General features: G+C 43.2%; 2 protein-coding genes across 2 annotated transcripts in view; one reads left to right on the forward strand and one right to left on the reverse strand.

Moving 5' to 3' along the window:
* The window catches only part of LOC118113729 (immunoglobulin superfamily DCC subclass member 3), an 18,060-nt gene extending 13,788 nt beyond the window's left edge, over nucleotides 1-4,272 (forward strand). The window contains exons 11-14 of the mRNA XM_047340867.1: nucleotides 430-537; nucleotides 662-785; nucleotides 867-966; nucleotides 2,023-4,272. Of these exons, the coding sequence (XP_047196823.1) occupies nucleotides 430-537; nucleotides 662-785; nucleotides 867-966; nucleotides 2,023-2,103 (413 nt within the window). The 3' untranslated portion in view covers nucleotides 2,104-4,272. The remainder of the gene's footprint in view (nucleotides 1-429; nucleotides 538-661; nucleotides 786-866; nucleotides 967-2,022) is intronic.
* A 43-nt stretch (nucleotides 4,273-4,315) lies between these two features.
* On the reverse strand, nucleotides 4,316-7,461 carry LOC118114403 (gonadotropin-releasing hormone II receptor). The gene is made up of 4 exons (XM_035164869.1): nucleotides 7,345-7,461; nucleotides 5,902-6,439; nucleotides 5,064-5,265; nucleotides 4,316-4,993 (listed from the first exon to the last, which is right to left on the reverse strand). Exons 2-4 carry the CDS (start codon nucleotides 6,436-6,438, stop codon nucleotides 4,578-4,580), a joined length of 1,155 nt encoding a protein of 384 aa, XP_035020760.1. The 5' UTR covers nucleotide 6,439; nucleotides 7,345-7,461; the 3' UTR covers nucleotides 4,316-4,577.
* Nucleotides 7,462-16,098: the final 8,637 nt, after the last annotated feature.

The following is a 16,098-nucleotide window of genomic DNA, read 5'->3' on the forward strand; positions in this document are numbered from 1 at the left end:
GTGAGGCCCCTGAGGTCAGCGTGGCCCCTGAGGTCGTGCGTGGCCCTGAGGTCCGTGTGTGGCCCTGAGGTCAGCGCCCCTGAGGTCAGTGTGTGGCCCTGAGGTCAGTGTGGCCTGAGGTCAGCGTGGCCCCTGAGGTCAGTGTGAGGCCCCTGAGGTCAGTGTGAGGCCCCTGAGGTCAGCGTGGCCCCTGAGGTCAGCGTGGCCCCTGAGGTCAGCGTGGTGCGAAGGGGGAAATGGAAGCAGAATGTGGAGGCTCTGCTGAGGCTGCTGGTCAGAGCAGGGCCATGAATCTGCAGATCTAGTGGACTCTGGTTCATCTGCAGCACAAGGACCACGGATGTTAGCCGTTAGCTAGCCGTTAGCTAGCCGTTAGCTAGCTAACCCCCTAACCCTCTCTAATTGTTGGTTTTTCTTTACTTCCTGTAGAACCTGCAGCCGTGTATGATATCCAGCTGGTGGCGTTTAATGGCAACGGCGACAGTCCAGCCAACCGGCGCCTCGTGTCTCTGAACGAGGGAGGAAACACAGCAGCAGGTAGGCCCTGACCCGGGAACTCTGCCCCCTGCCCCCTCCCCTGCCCCTGACCTCTGACCTCTGACCTCTGACCCTGACCCCTGACCTCTATTGAACTAGTGTGATTTGTGTGTGTGTGTCTCAGCTGGTCCGACCTGTAACTGTGATCAGTCCGATGGATCTGTCTCCACTCTGCTGGTCGGGGTCCACAGTGGCCTCGCCTGCATCCTCTGCTGCATCATCTTCATCCTGCTGGGATACAGACGCAGGTAACACCTTCATCCTCTTCATCACCTTTATCTTCGTCATCTTCGTCATCTTCATCATCTTCATAATTTTTCTATTTTCAGTTTGTTCTGTAGGAAGGCAGCGAGCTGGGATGCTCCGCCCACCCTGAATGATGTCAGAGATCCTAAAGGTCACATACCTGAAAACATTGAGCTCAGCCAGGTAACACACACACACACACACACACACACACACACACACACACACACACACACACACATCGGGGGGGGTTCTGTCCTGACGTCTCCTTTGCCTCGTTGATCACCACATGTTTCATATCTTGGTAAATATGAGTTTGAATTCTTCATCGAGCTCCATGAGCGTCTGTTGATCTGCTGCAGAAAAACACATCACACAGGTTTTTGTCTTTCAGGGACATTGTGTACAGTCAATTATTCTGGGCTTATTAATGCTGGTTTATTGAAGCCTGGTTTATTAAAGCCTGGTTTATTGAAGCCGGGTTTATTAAAGCCTGGTTTATTGAAGCCTGGTTTATTAAAGCCTGGTTTATTAAAGCCTGGTTTATTAAAGCCTGGCTTATTGAAGCCTGGCTTATTAACGCTGGTTTATTGAAGCCTGGTTTATTGAAGCCTGGTTTATTAAAGCCTGGTTTATTAAAGCCTGGCTTATTGAAGCCTGGTTTATTAAAGCCTGGTTTATTAAAGCCTGGTTTATTGAAGCCTGGTTTATTAAAGCCTGGTTTATTAAAGCCTGGCTTATTGAAGCCTGGTTTATTAAAGCCTGGTTTATTAAAGCCTGGTTTATTAAAGCCTGGTTTATTAAAGCCTGGCTTATTGAAGCCTGGCTATTAAAGCTGGTTTATTAAAGCCTGGTTTATTAAAGCCTGGTTTATTAAAGCCTGGTTTATTGAAGCCTGGCTTATTGAAGCCTGGTTTATTAAAGCCTGGTTTATTAAAGCCTGGTTTATTAAAGCCTGGATAGAACCAGCCTTGATTAGACCTGAATGTGTGTTGGTGGAACGCTTAAGCATCAAGTGCAAGTTGAAGCTAATTCAAGCTGAACCTTTTCCTTTAAGCCAGGATGAGTTAAGCTACTTTGATGGTTCACCCCCTCTGACCTCATGAATGACATCATTCACATTTCCTCCAATCAGATAATCACTTTGATCTATTCATGTGTTTTCATTTGTTTGTCATCACGGTCGTCATGGTCACGGCTTTTATCCTGTTAATTTTGACCCGTCTACTCTTCCCACAGAGATGTGACTCCGCCCCTCCTCCAGTGATGGTCATGGTTGAAGCAACATCCCCCTTTCAGCCAATCCCAGGCACTAGATAACCTCCCCCCCACCTCCCCCACCCCAGCCTGGGGTCGGCTCCTCTGCTTCTGACAGCCTTACAACCCCCGACCCATTATAATGACACACTGAGATTGATGAAGATGAAGATTATGATGAAGATGATGATGATGTCACAGGGATGAAAACGCAGATGTTCAGATGAAGAATTTATTCTTCACACTGAAACCAAAGCTTTTTTTACATAGCTCATGTGAATGATTCCCGTGTGACATCACTTGCTGATGTTTGCTGTTGCTGAAACCAAAACCTTTTTTCTTAGGTTCATTTTAATTTAGTCACCGTCAGTGCCGAGTGTCCTGAGACAATGAGGCCTTCAGCCGGTCTGACCAGAGCCGGGTCGTCAGCCGAGGGCGTCGCCGCGGTGCGTCCTTCTGAGGCCCATAGCCAAAGGGATTTATTATGACTCTGGTCAGCAGGCGTCTGAGGAGGACGTCAACTGTCCTCCGCTTTAGCTTGTTAGTGTTTCTCACCTCAGGTCAGAACGCAGAGGAAGCCGTCGGTCTGCTGCCCCCCCGCTTCTCCACCAAACTACCTCCAAAGAGAGCGACCTCAGACTGGAAACGCCCCGAGTCTCCTGCTGCTGGTCACCTCCCTGAAACCAAAATGCCACTTTGTCATTGAACCTGACGTTACCCCGACGTGACCCCGACTCCCTTAGACTCTGAATGTTGCTTGTCTGACCCCGCCCCTCGCTCCTCAGCCCTATGACTTTGTTTTGACACTTCCTGTTGGACTAAAGCTACTTCCTTTGATGTTTTATTTACCACTTCCTGTCACCTGCCTGCAGGTGTGTGCAGCCTCGTCAGCCGTGTTAAACCTGACCTCTGACTTCTTTATAACTTTTCTCTCGACGAACACGTCGCAGCTTCTGAAGTTTCAGCCAAAATGTAAAATTTTAACTTGGAAATTTAAAGGCGAGCTGATTGATGCCCAAAGATAAAAAGTTTTTACTGTTCAAACTGTTGTTTCAGAGTCGAAAAACAAACTGAACCAAAACACATTTTATATATTTCTGTGAATTTTCAGTATTTTTTATATTGTGCTTCGTGTGTCAGGATCCGTTTACAAACGGTCAAAACCAAAAGAGTGAAAGAAACGCCTCGACCAAACGATCTATAATTATTGATTATTAGAACCAGAGTCTGTGAGTTCTGGTTATGGTCGAATGTCTTTACAGCTTCTGTCTCTGTTGCTGACAGTGACCCCACGACGTCTTGCCCCTGGGACCCAGTGACCCAATGAGGCTGTGAACTCACGACGCGGAGACTTTCAGATCTGTAGAAACATGTTGACGTCTCAGACACTTTGATGAAATGTCATTCAGTTGCCATGGTTGCCATCAAACCACAGTTGCATCAAGTCTCACTAAGTCAAATTCTTGTCGTCGAGTCCAATGTTGTCTCACAGTCGTGTCCTCTGTCCTCAGGGTCAAAGGTCGAGGGTCACTGTCAGCTCAGAGTCCAACAACAGAAAATGTTTTATAAAAATGTTTATTTTTCCAGAACTTTATTCTTTCAGTTCAGATTTTTCTGTGAAGAGGAAATTCTGCCAAAATGAAAACAAGAATTTTGGATGATAATTACTGAAAATATTCTAATTATTACATGTTTTTCCTGTTTTCAATATGAACTTTTTCTTGTAGTTGAATGAAAGTGTGAAAATGTTTCTAGAATTTGATAAAAGTTGTTTTCAGCTGAAGGTCGAGCAACTGATCAACCACACGTTTGTTATCATGATGTTATGACGTGATAATGACGTTAAATTTAGTAATTATCACAATGACGTCATCATCACGTTATTTTACAAAGGTTAGCGTTAGAAAAACCGAGGCTGCTTAGTGAATGAAGCTAGAACCAATGAGAAAAGTGATGCTTTAATTTACTGATTTCTTTTCTCGAAAACATTTTATTTTTAATGTGTCAAAAAAAACTAAAACATCCCAAAGCTTTAATGTGATTTTAAACAGATTTACACCAAATAGATTTACAAACATTTACAAATGTTAAATTACATAAAATTCTGATGAAATAATTTGTTTTTTTTATTGTCACTGATTCACATTATTTTCTGATGATGAAGATGATGAAGACTATTTGTGAATATTTGTCGACACATGAAACCAAATAAAACTGATGTAGAAACAGAAACTTTGTTCTTTATTTCTTCTGTTGATCTGTCACAGAATTATTGATATGTGACAGTTGATGACGGTCACATGACTCAGTCGGTCTGGAAGCTGCAGCCAATCAGAGCAAAGTAAATGGCTGTTGTGTAAAAAGGTTTATATTTTCAATAAATATTATTGATTAATGGAGTAAGAATCAGTGATTGATTGATCACTTGTCACAAAAAATAAAAAAAGTAATCTGACCAAAACAATTACAACTAAAATCGGACTTATAAATTTCTGCGTCATCTATCTCTCCTCCGATTGGTTCATGTTGGTGGAGGCCTATCCTCTGATTGGTCGGCAGTCGGCTGCGTGGTTGTTCACTGGCGTGTCGTGCTCCTTGCTGTGAGGACGCTGTCTGGCAGACAGTCGGTCTGGAGATCGTGGCAAGGCACCGGCAGCGCTCGTTGTCCGGCGGAAGCAGACGGCGAGGTCGGCCCTGAAGGACGGTGTGTAGAAGCCGTAGATGACGGGGTCACAGCAGGTGTTCAAGTTCCCAAATACAAAGAGGGCGTGGTGGACATACTCAGGAGTGACACGCAGCATTTCAGGCTGGAACCAATACCAGATCCCCAGCAGGTAGTACGGCGTCCAGCACACGACGAAGGACAGAACTATGACCACCGTCATCTTCAGAGTCTTCATCCGAGCTTTCGGGATGATGTCAGTGCCGCTGCGACGCAGGTACGATTCACCTGCTGAGAAGGGAATCCATCAGTGATGTCATCAGGGATGTCGTACCGTTATAGTGTGTTTCAGGTGCGTTACCTTTGTCCCTCATGTGCTGCTGGTGAATGTGCAGCAGTATCCGGCTGTAACAGCAGCTCATGACCAGCAGGGGAACAACGTATAGCGTGGTGAAGTGAAACATGTTGTAAAGTGTCTCCTGCCAACGGCGACTGAAGCTGCCGTGAGACGCACACTGAGTGAAGTCTACACCGTCTACCATGATGGTCCTGAAGATAAAGAGCTGGAGACAGGGTCAAAGACAGGTTAGAGAGAGAGAGACCCCTCACTCTGTTTTTCCAGATGGATCATTTAGACGGTTCTGAGATGAAGCTCATCAGAGTGTGAACTGTTTTTTTATTGGCCCCATGTACAATCCTCCACTGGAGGTCACCCGTTTGTCCACAGGGGGGTTTGTACAGGGACCAACAGCCCCTCCGTCCACCTCCACACCTTCACCCCGCCTGAGAGCGTACGTTTAGAACCTTCACACTGATGTTATAGAGTCCTTCTCTTCACAGACTCTCAAACTGTCATCTGAGGACATTATTCTAGTCCTGCCACTGTCCCACAGCCGGAGACACGGCCATGGAAGGACTAACTCGTATTCACGTCAAGTCAAGAAATCTTTATTAACCTGCAGCTCATAGCATCTTAGCATTGTTAGCATTCCTTATAGAAACCAAGTGGCACAGTTAGCAGAGCTAACAGCAGGGGGTGCTTCACTTTTAATCAGAACATTCCTGAAGAGATTTCATGTTCAGGGTTTAAAGCCGGAGCTGCTGCTGTGACTCGTTACCTGTATGGAACACGGCAAACACGCCAAACACACCAATCACAAAAAACCCGTCAAACACAAGAAACACATCAAGATATCTACCTGTGGTGATGCGAGCAGCAGGCTGAGGCTCCAGGCCATCAGAACCATTCGCCGATTCCTACGGTGAGCGCTCAGAGCATCCAGCGGGTGCAGGATAGCGTGCTGGCGGTCGAGGCTGATGACAACGAGGATGAAGGCAGAGGCGTGCATGGCAAACAGCTTCAGGAAGCAAAGGAGTTTACAGAGCACGTCTCCTCCATACCACTGCACCGTCCTGTTCCACACTGCGTCCAGAGGCATCACCACGAACGTCATCATCAGGTCAGCCGATGCTAGGCTCAGCATCAGCGGCCGCAAGTGAGATGCCAGCCGCCGGCCACGGCCACACCACACGCTGGCCAATAGGGCCAGGTTACTGCAGGCCGCAAACAGGAAGAGGACCAAGGTGGCGCCGACACGGAACTGAGCAGCCCGAGTGAAACTGGGAGTGTCCCAGTCTGAGAGGGGGCGGGGCTGAGAGATGTTGGTAGGGGGTGGGGCTACATAGCTGCTGGGTGGAGACAGGGACGACCCCAGAATGGACCAGTCACCTGACATCCTGCAGAAAAGGAGGAGTTTAGACTGAGGTTTGATGATGGGACGGTTCTGATGAACAGAAAACGTGTTTTTCATTCGAAATGTACTGAACTTTGTGTTGTTGTTTGTGTTGTGAACACGTTGATTAAATCATTTATTTTCAACATTCGATTTTACAAACAGACGGAACTGTCTCTGCGTTAAGATTTCCTGTATTTGCTTACGTCTTCTAAAGTTTACAGATACGGACAAAACAGAGAAACTGACTGGAAACCATGGGGGGGGCTGTGTAGCCAACAGTTTAAGTGCGATGACCACAGGACACAAGGGAGACACTTGGTGCAACCTTTAGAAGATAAACTTTATGAGTTGATCGGAAACTACAGGATTAATACGAAGAAACTTGAGCTTAGACAAGGGGAACTTTATCACAACTCTGTGCTGCCCTCTAGAGGATGTATTATTAACAGCCAAGACCCTGTAAAGGACGGAAGTATGTGGACAGTGACGGTCACGTCGTTTGACACAGAATGTTTTCATATGTCAAGGCAGAATAAATGAAACACTGAAATAATCGCCCCCTGCACACTGCCCTGTGACCCCCAGGGGGTCCTGACCCGCAGGTTGAGAACCATGCCAGTTTATATGCTGTGCTCTAATTGGACGTCTGTCAACGTCAGTTGTTATTGTGCTGATTAAAGATCAGAGATAAGACTGTGGAAATAATGAGGTGTTCCCATGGCAACTGATCCACACAGCTGCTGTCATACTGTGTGTGTAGGATCAGTGTGTGTGTGTGTGTGTGTGTGTGTGTGTGTGTGTGTGTTTTCATGATGTGACCTTCCACCCCTCCTACAGATCTGACCTCACCTCCTTAACCTCAGTCTTGAATCTCAGACCTGGTCTCTGTCAGACAAGTGTTCTTACCTGAACGTGTTCACCTCAGGTCACAGTCTCATGTTCTCTCTTCACTCCAACACAACAGCAGCAAAGAACAGAACTACCGTCTGATCCAGATCGGTTCACGATCCTGTTCACAGCAGCCAAACACTGACACTGAGGAGGTGCTGCAGGGGGTGGGGACTGGGGGAGGCGGAGATACGACGGGGAGGGGTTACAGTGATGTGGATCAGACTCTGATGTGGATCAGGTTTCTGTCAGTTTAGAATGAGGAAATCCTTGATGTCAAGTGAAATTCCAAAGCTATGAGGTAAAACAACTCTGAAAGACTCCATCATATCAGCATGTGTGGTTTGTAAGTGATATGTGGACAGCGAGGACAACTCAAGCTTCTCTGACTGTGACAGGACATTTTATTGACCAGGCATATTCCTTCTTGAAGCACTACATGTAGCTGTACAGCACACAACAGACAATGGGCCTCATTTACTAACAGTGCATACGCTCAAATCTGTGCTTAAACCGTGCATACGAACGTTTGACGCACGAATCAGGGATTCATCAATATGTTCGTACCTAACGTTGTACTTCCTCAGACCATGCGGACGCACAAATGATGAAGGACAGATTGTCCTGAAAAATGAATTTAAATAAAAATAGTAGATAGACAGCAATAATTGAATTTACTAATGTATTGACCAAATGTATTAAATAACTATGAAATTGACGCCTTTTCATCCTCATCATCTCTATAAAAACCTACTGAATTCCTATTAATGTTCCTGGATGAACGGGGCGGCGCTTCTTCTGCAACAATGAAGTTAAAACACTGCGTTAAGTTGTAATCTGCAGGAGGAACTCTTCTGTCTGCAGGAGAGTGTGTGTGTGGGTGTGTGTGAGTGTGTGTGTCTGCTCGTCTCTTTCCCTCTTGTGCGCGTCACATTACGTCTTGTGTTGTGTAGCAGGTTTAAACACGTGTCTCATAAACTCTAGAGAATCAAACAAACACAAAGTGAACATCAGTCCTGTACGTGTCCTGATAACTTGTTATCAGTGTTTATTGTTAAAATGTAAACTGAGCGCAAGTCAGAGGGGGGGGTGAGGAGGAGGAGTCACACTCCGACAGAGACACAGGACGACCGGTCCTTTAATGTGCGTCTGTCCTGATCCTGGAGCAGCGGTGTTATAATCATTCAGCGGAGTCCACGTCCACGTCGCCATGCATCTAAGAGACATGTCCACAGCTCTAGAGCTCAGCTCTGTGCAGGACACAGCGTTCAGTGCCTCCGTTATTGCAGCCAGGATTAATTATTTTACAAAGTGAAAATAAAGGGAAATCTAACTTTCCCCCAAACACTACCATTGTTAAGTGTTCTTTACAAAGTGTGATTCTTTATGTAAAAACATTAGTTGCTGTTTAGATAAGACAAGGATAAGGAAATCTTTATAAACAGAGTTAATTGTGTTGTGTTATGACATGTTGTGTTGCATTGTGTTGTGTTGTGTTGTGACATGTTGTGTTGTGTTGCACCATGTGAGTCTGTTTAATGGTTCGATTCCCTATCGTCTGCTCTGATTCGTGGCACAATTGAATTAAACAACATTAATAAATCTGATTGAGTGATTGAGTGATTGACTGATGACAGGGGAGGTGCTGTGGCAGGACGGGGCCTTCTGATTGGCTGAAGATCTCTTACATCCACAGTCTGAACCTGAGCGTTCCACACCTTCTTCCTTGTTCCTGTTTCACATCGTATCATCGCAGTGTCGACTCGTCCTGGTGCTGGCCGCTGTTCGGACGAGGAAACCGTTCGTACGCTCAGGTACTGATGTCATTTTATGTGTTACATTATCTCAAATACTGATGATAAAATTTGGTTCTGTTTTTGAGAATATTCTATATTATGTCATATTTGTTATTGTTTTATGTTTGTAATGTTACTTGATGTATGTTTCTCTATGTCATTGTGTTGTCTGTTGTTACGTCCTGTTTTACGTTATGTTGTGTATTATGTGTGGTTGTTAAACTGGTGTTATGGGCTATGAAGCGACGCTCAGTGATTGGCTGCAGGAGAACGCTCTGACGACTGTCGGCCTCATGTTGATCCAAGTGAAAAGATTTGTATGTAAATGTTTTTTTCTCCTTGCCAACAGAAATTTTAGGTTCGTAGTGAGAGCAGCTGTGTCTAGGGGGCGCTAACGGGACTTAAGTGCGTCTCTCTCCAGGTGCTTCAGTGCGGGGTCGACCTGTGTCGAGAGTTTGGAAGGTCCCTTTGAAAGGATCCAATCAGCTTCCTGATCCTACCGACGGTCTGGACCACAGAGACCCCCACCAACATCACCATGACAACCAGGGAATGGAACAGATGTGACTGTTGATGATCTAAAAAAACCAATAACTTCATTAAATCCTTAGTTTGTTAGAAAATGTTTCTTAAATATTAAAAAAAATATGTATCATGATGAATTATTTACTTTGCCTGCTCCACCTTTAATTTACACGTTCAGATCAATAAATAATAGAAAATAAAAATTGTTTTTATTTAAATTTCTGCATAAAGTTAATCAACATGACACTGATCAAACTCACAAAACTTTAAATTCTAGATTCTGAGCACGTGAATATTTTTTACAATAAAGGTTTGAATATTTCATCATCTAAAAATAATGAATTTTAAGTTACGACAAACAATGAATCAAAATCAAATTATATACGGAAACAACTTTTGATATCTATATATTTAATTAAATTCATATTTTGATGCTAATAATCATATTTTGAGTTCAGTATTTTTTTCTCTGTCACTTCAGGAGATTTAGTTTCAACAATAAAACTTTAGTCTAGTTATACTAAATAGACATTGGTGGTTGTGCATTATGCATTTGCACAGAGAATGAAGGAGTTAAATGTCGCATCCTGTTGCTTGTGTGGTGCTTTGATTATGCTGAAGTTGTTATGTGGTCACTCCAGGTCATCAAACATGTTTCATCTTGTGCAAATTGGACAATGTATAGTTAAATTACTGGAACTTCCTGTTTCACTGTTATATGGCCCCGGGCTGACGAAGGAAAACGTACGATTAGCACAACCTTTCATGTCGAGGTTGTTTGTTTGCACTGTTGATGTGATTCATTCTTTAGGTTTTGCTAGAGCTGCTTCGTTGAAATTGTTAAGGGGGAACTATTGAGCCATTTTGCCACAACCGTATTCGACGCCACACCACAGACACGCCCTCTGAGAGCACAGCTTTTCATCACCAAGGAGACTAGATTGCAATAACCAAATCAGAAGTGGATCCGACCAATCCTCCAGGAGGAGCTGGCCAAGACACGATTCATGTGAATCACCAAAAATGACCTCTTAATCCAAAAATGGCTAGACCCGGAATATGGGTCCTTGCAGTGGTTGCTGCCTGGGCCCCAATAAGCCAGCTGATCACAGGGCACCTGAGTGTGAGGATGGCTTGAGCCTCAGTCCACAGGTAATGTTCATAGGCAGATGATGACCATCGGCCCATAGCCTCGAGCATTGAGACGGGAGCTTTGGATGCTGCCATTGTCGCTGCTCCTAGCAGAAGGAATGAGTTGAGTAGTGCTCTGGCTTAGGCCCACAGGATTAGCAAAGGAGGTGAAGGGCAAACCAGGCTCAGGCGCAGGTTTCGCCTGACCCTTGAATGTGCGAGTAATGTGGGAGTGGGAGATTGAAAGGGAGATGAAAGTCATTGCCTTGACGATTCTCTCTCTCTCTCTTGAGGCCATTTAACATTAGATGAACAGATGGGTTTTCCAGCAGGCTGTTGGCAGATGGATTCAAACAGCGCAGATGTAATTGTATGCCAACAATAAGTCCTTTAATGGAAGATGGCTGCATTTGCGGTACTCGAAACAGTGGACTATATATAAAGGCACATATGATGGGAATATGTATGACTTTATTGCGGCAGAGAGCATATATGTTTGCAGTGTTGTGAAATATCTATATATAGCAGCAGGCATGTCTCTAAAATAATCAACTAAGCAGATCAATAGTTTTTTAAAAACATGACTGAGGGATGTACTGTTCAGGCATTAGCCATCGTTGTCTATTTAGCAGAGGTTTCAGTCTAGCACGGTTTGAATGAATGGGGGTTAGGGTGGATGGTGATGCCTCTGTGCACAGTTGGCAGAACTTTCTGCAAGGATTTGACTCCTTAGATTAGGAGATAGCAGCAGCAGCAGGAGGAGAGAATGGAACTCCGGTGGAAACTGGGACTGCATTTCCCAGCAGGAATGTGATGCCCACGATGGTCGCTGGAGTGACGTCATCGATCTGCGGCGTGGCTGCGGCATGGGCTGAGGAGGAAGAGGAGACGCCTTAGCTTGGAAAGAATAAACTTGTTGAGGGTACTGAACTGGACTCCAGGGCTTGGATTCTGGAATTCATGCTGGATAAGGCTGACTGGAAGGGTTGTCCGCTAGGTGTGCATAGTCATTACAACCAAATATCTGCTGGTTGGGCTTAATGCGAATGTTTTACATTAACAATGCAAAGGTTCCTGATGCGAAGCTCCATTTGGAGCCGTGATATTATTCTTAAACAAAGCTTCCATGAGCCATGGCACTGGCCATTCAATGACGCTGGGAGAATTAAGTCGATCGATGCGATTGTTAGGTTAATTTCACCCGGATATCGGAAACATATCCTGGAGATGTTGAACTGGCTTCATGGTACAGGCCCTGGGTGAGTACGGGTTCGTCCCCTGACGAAGTGAGGAAGTTGAGGAAATTTAGCAAGGTGATTGGCCAGTGTTAGCATTTTAGCTGCTAGCTCACCAGCTGCAAAGGCCTTAAAACAGACGTAGCTTTAGGGCTTTTTACACTAATCAAACTAACCAAGTTTGCAATGTCGCAGTTTTTCTTATTCTAAACAATAATTGAATAAATAATTGAAATAATAACAAAATGTAAAGTTTGTTTTGACATTTCTTTGAATATGTCTTTATTCTGTAGTTTAGTCAAACTGCCACCAGGGGGCTCTAGTTTGATGTATTGATGATGAGAATGCAAATGTTTGTAATAAACTGATGAAGCTCAGGGGAAATAACGTCCACAGTGAAGAGATTGATTTCTTCTTATTTTATTAAAAGCTTTATTTAAAAAGATCTCAGTAAAAACAATACAAATGATTCAAGTACTTTTTAAATAAATTCAAACCACAGTGTTATACAAAAGTATAAAAGTAGCAGCAGTGCCTTCTGCTGTTCAATCCAAGAATTAAAGAAAACAAGTCATTAGAACAAAAATAATGTAAAAACATAAATATATAAATAGAAAAATCTGTTCAATTTAACGTTTAAATGTTAAATATGATAAATATATTAATATATAACAGCTTATATGTTTTGTCAGAATCAGTTTCTTTTATGAAGTTTTATGAAACTGCAGCAGATTAAATCTCATATGACGATGACATGATAAAGAAATCATAAATAATGTAAAGAATTCTGTCTGAAGCGTCAGTCGACTGAAAAGACAACAATCAATCAGCTGTTAACAGAAGGTGTGTTATCTGCATAGTGCTGCCACCTGCTGGCTCCAACACTGAACACACCGCAGGGATTTACGCACAGAGTCAAAGTCTGATGGAGAAGAGGAGGAGGAGGAAGGACACACTGCAGAGTCCTGGTGTGATCCGCCCTTAAAACACACACGCACACACACACACACACACACACACACACACACACACACACACACACATTCAGTTAGTGTTGTATGTGAACGGATCTTAACACTGAACACGTCCACACAAAGATACAAAACTGACAGCGACCTCACACAGATCTCCTATGTGTTATCAATCAATCAATCAATCGATCAATCAATCAAATAATCAATCAATCAATTAATCTCTTTCCTCATTTTTCTTTTTATTTCTTCCACCTACTTTTCTTTTGTTCATCAGTCATCTTCCTGATTCTCTATTCTCTTTTTTTTCTTTTTTCTGCCCTCTCTGTTTTTCTTCCCCTCTCTTCTGTCATCCGGTGAGACTGATGCTGTATGAATCAGCCAATCAGGGCTCAGATACTGACCAGGTGTTGCAGCAGGTCGTGGTTCAGCGTGACGACTCGACACAGAGCGTCGACATCGGGAGAGAGAGAGACGAGCTGCTCCGCACATGTCTGATACTGAGAGAGTCTGTCGAGGAGCTGGGAGCCCTGAGAACCAATCACATTCATCAATTATCAATCACATTCATCAATCACCAATCACATTCATCAATCATCAATCACATTCTCAATCATCATCATTCATCATTCAATCATTCATAATCATACAATCATTCACAATCAATCATTCATCATCATAATCACATCACAATCTCAATCATCATAATCACTACAACACCACCATCACATCAATCATTATTCATCAATAAACAAATCAATTCTCAATCATCAATCACTTCAAAAATCATTCATCAATCAATCATTCATAATCATCAATAAACCCATTCATCAATCATCAATCACATTCATCAATTATCAATCACATTCATCAATCACCAATCACATTCATCAATCATCAATCACATTCATCAATCATCAATCACATTTATCAATCATCAATCACATTCATCAATCACCAATCACATTCATCAATCACCAATCACATTCATCAATCACATTCATCAATCACCACATTCATCATCCAACAATCACCAATACATTCATCAATCATCAATCATTCATATCCACAATACCAATCATTCATCACAATCACATTCATCAATCACCAATACATTCATCAATCATCAATACATTCATCAATCATCACATTCATCATCATCATAATCCCAATCAACTATAATAATCATAATCACATCCAACTCATCAATTCAATCATTCATCATCCCAATCCATTCATCAATCATCAATCATATCAATAAAATTAATCATCAATCACATTTACAATCATCAAATTCATCTATCAATCACATTCATCAATCAATAATACAACCACATTCATCATCACCAATCATATCAATCATCAATCATCTCAATCATCAACAACAATCATCTTATCAATCATCAATCATTTATAATCAAAACATTCATCAATCACCAATATTTCATAAATCACATCAATCATCAATCATTCATCAATCAATTATCCAATCACCAATTATAATCATCAATCACACACACCAATCACAATCACATTCTCATCAATCATTCCCCAAATCCAATCACATTCATCAATCATCAATCATAATCACCATCAATCATCAAATATCATCAATCACAATCAACATAATATATAAATCCCACCACACAATCAATCATTCATCAATACCAATCACATTCATCAATCATATCAAACAATCATTCATCAATCACCATCTACAATCATCAATCATTCATCAATCACATTCATCAATCACCAATCACATTCATCAATCACCAATCACATTCATCAATCACATTCATCAATCATCAATCACATTCATCAATCACCAATCACATTCATCAATCACATTCATCAATCATCAATCACATTCATCAATCACATTCATCAATCACGTGGCTACATGTCTTTTTAAAGGTTCAGTGTGTAGAATTCAGTGACATCTAGTGGTGAAGTGTCATGTTGCAGCTGAGCATCAAGCTTTTCAGTTTCAAATGCCATTGATTCACCTGCATTAGCACAGATGTTATTAGGATATTATAGGTTTGTCACTTTAGTAACTGCAAACAATAGCATTGGTTTATTTAAGATCTCAACAATATTATTACAATGACGTCCCCGGCAAAACTTTTTGTCTTGTCTGTTTACATCGACGACTACTGATGATGTAACGGCTTCTTGAAGGGCTGTGCCAATTCGTAGGGGGACATTTCCACCACTACCCCTAGCAGCTTCGTTTCAAGGGACAAGATGTCTCTGAGGACACACACTGACTCTGAGGACATACACTGACTCTGAGGACACACTGTCTCTGAAGACATACACTGACTCTGAGGACACACACTGACTCTGAGGACACATTCTCTGAGGACACACTCTGACTGTGAGGACACACACTGACTCTGAGGACACACACTGAATCTGAGGACACACACACTGACTCTGAGGACACACACTGTCTCTGAGGACACACAAACTGACTCTGAGGACGAACACACTGACTTTGAGGACACACACTGACTCTGAGGACACATACACTGACTCTGAGGACACACTGTCTCTGAGGACACACAAGCTGACTCTGAGGACGAACACACTGACTCTGAGGACACACACTGTCTCTGAGGACACACACTGTCTCTGAGGATACACACTGACTCTGAGGACACACACTGTCTCTGAGGATACACACTGACTCTGAGGACGAACACACTGACTCTGAGGACAACCTGTCTCTGAGGATACACACTGACTCTGAGGACGAACACACTGACTGTGAGGACACACACTGACTCTGAGGATACACACTGACTCTGAGGACGAACACACTGACTGTGAGGACAGACACTGACTCTGAGGATACACACTGACTCTGAGGACGAACACACTGACTGTGAGGACACACACTGACTCTGAGGACACACACATTCTCTGAGGATACACACTGACTCTGAGGACGAACACACTGACTGTGAGGACACACACTGACTCTGAGGATACACACTGACTCTGAGGACGAACACACTGACTGTGAGGACACACACTGACTCTGAGGACACACACATTCTCTGAGGATACACACTGACTCTGAGGACGAACACACTGACTGTGAGG

Source organism: Hippoglossus stenolepis, chromosome 8 (genome assembly GCF_022539355.2).
Source record: "Hippoglossus stenolepis isolate QCI-W04-F060 chromosome 8, HSTE1.2, whole genome shotgun sequence".
Lineage (NCBI taxonomy): Eukaryota > Metazoa > Chordata > Actinopteri > Pleuronectiformes > Pleuronectidae > Hippoglossus > Hippoglossus stenolepis.

Excerpts from the sequence above, each read along its gene's own strand:
- LOC118114403 (XM_035164869.1), bottom strand. The coding sequence starts at position 6,438 with ATGTCAGGTGACTGGTCCATTCTGGGGTCGTCCCTGTCTCCACCCAGC. Across the intron at positions 5,266-5,901 it reads TGCTGCTCGCATCACCACAG|CTCTTTATCTTCAGGACCAT; the intron begins GTAGATATCTTG and ends CCCTGTCTCCAG. Across the intron at positions 4,994-5,063 it reads GCAGCACATGAGGGACAAAG|CAGGTGAATCGTACCTGCGT; the intron begins GTAACGCACCTG and ends TTCCCTTCTCAG.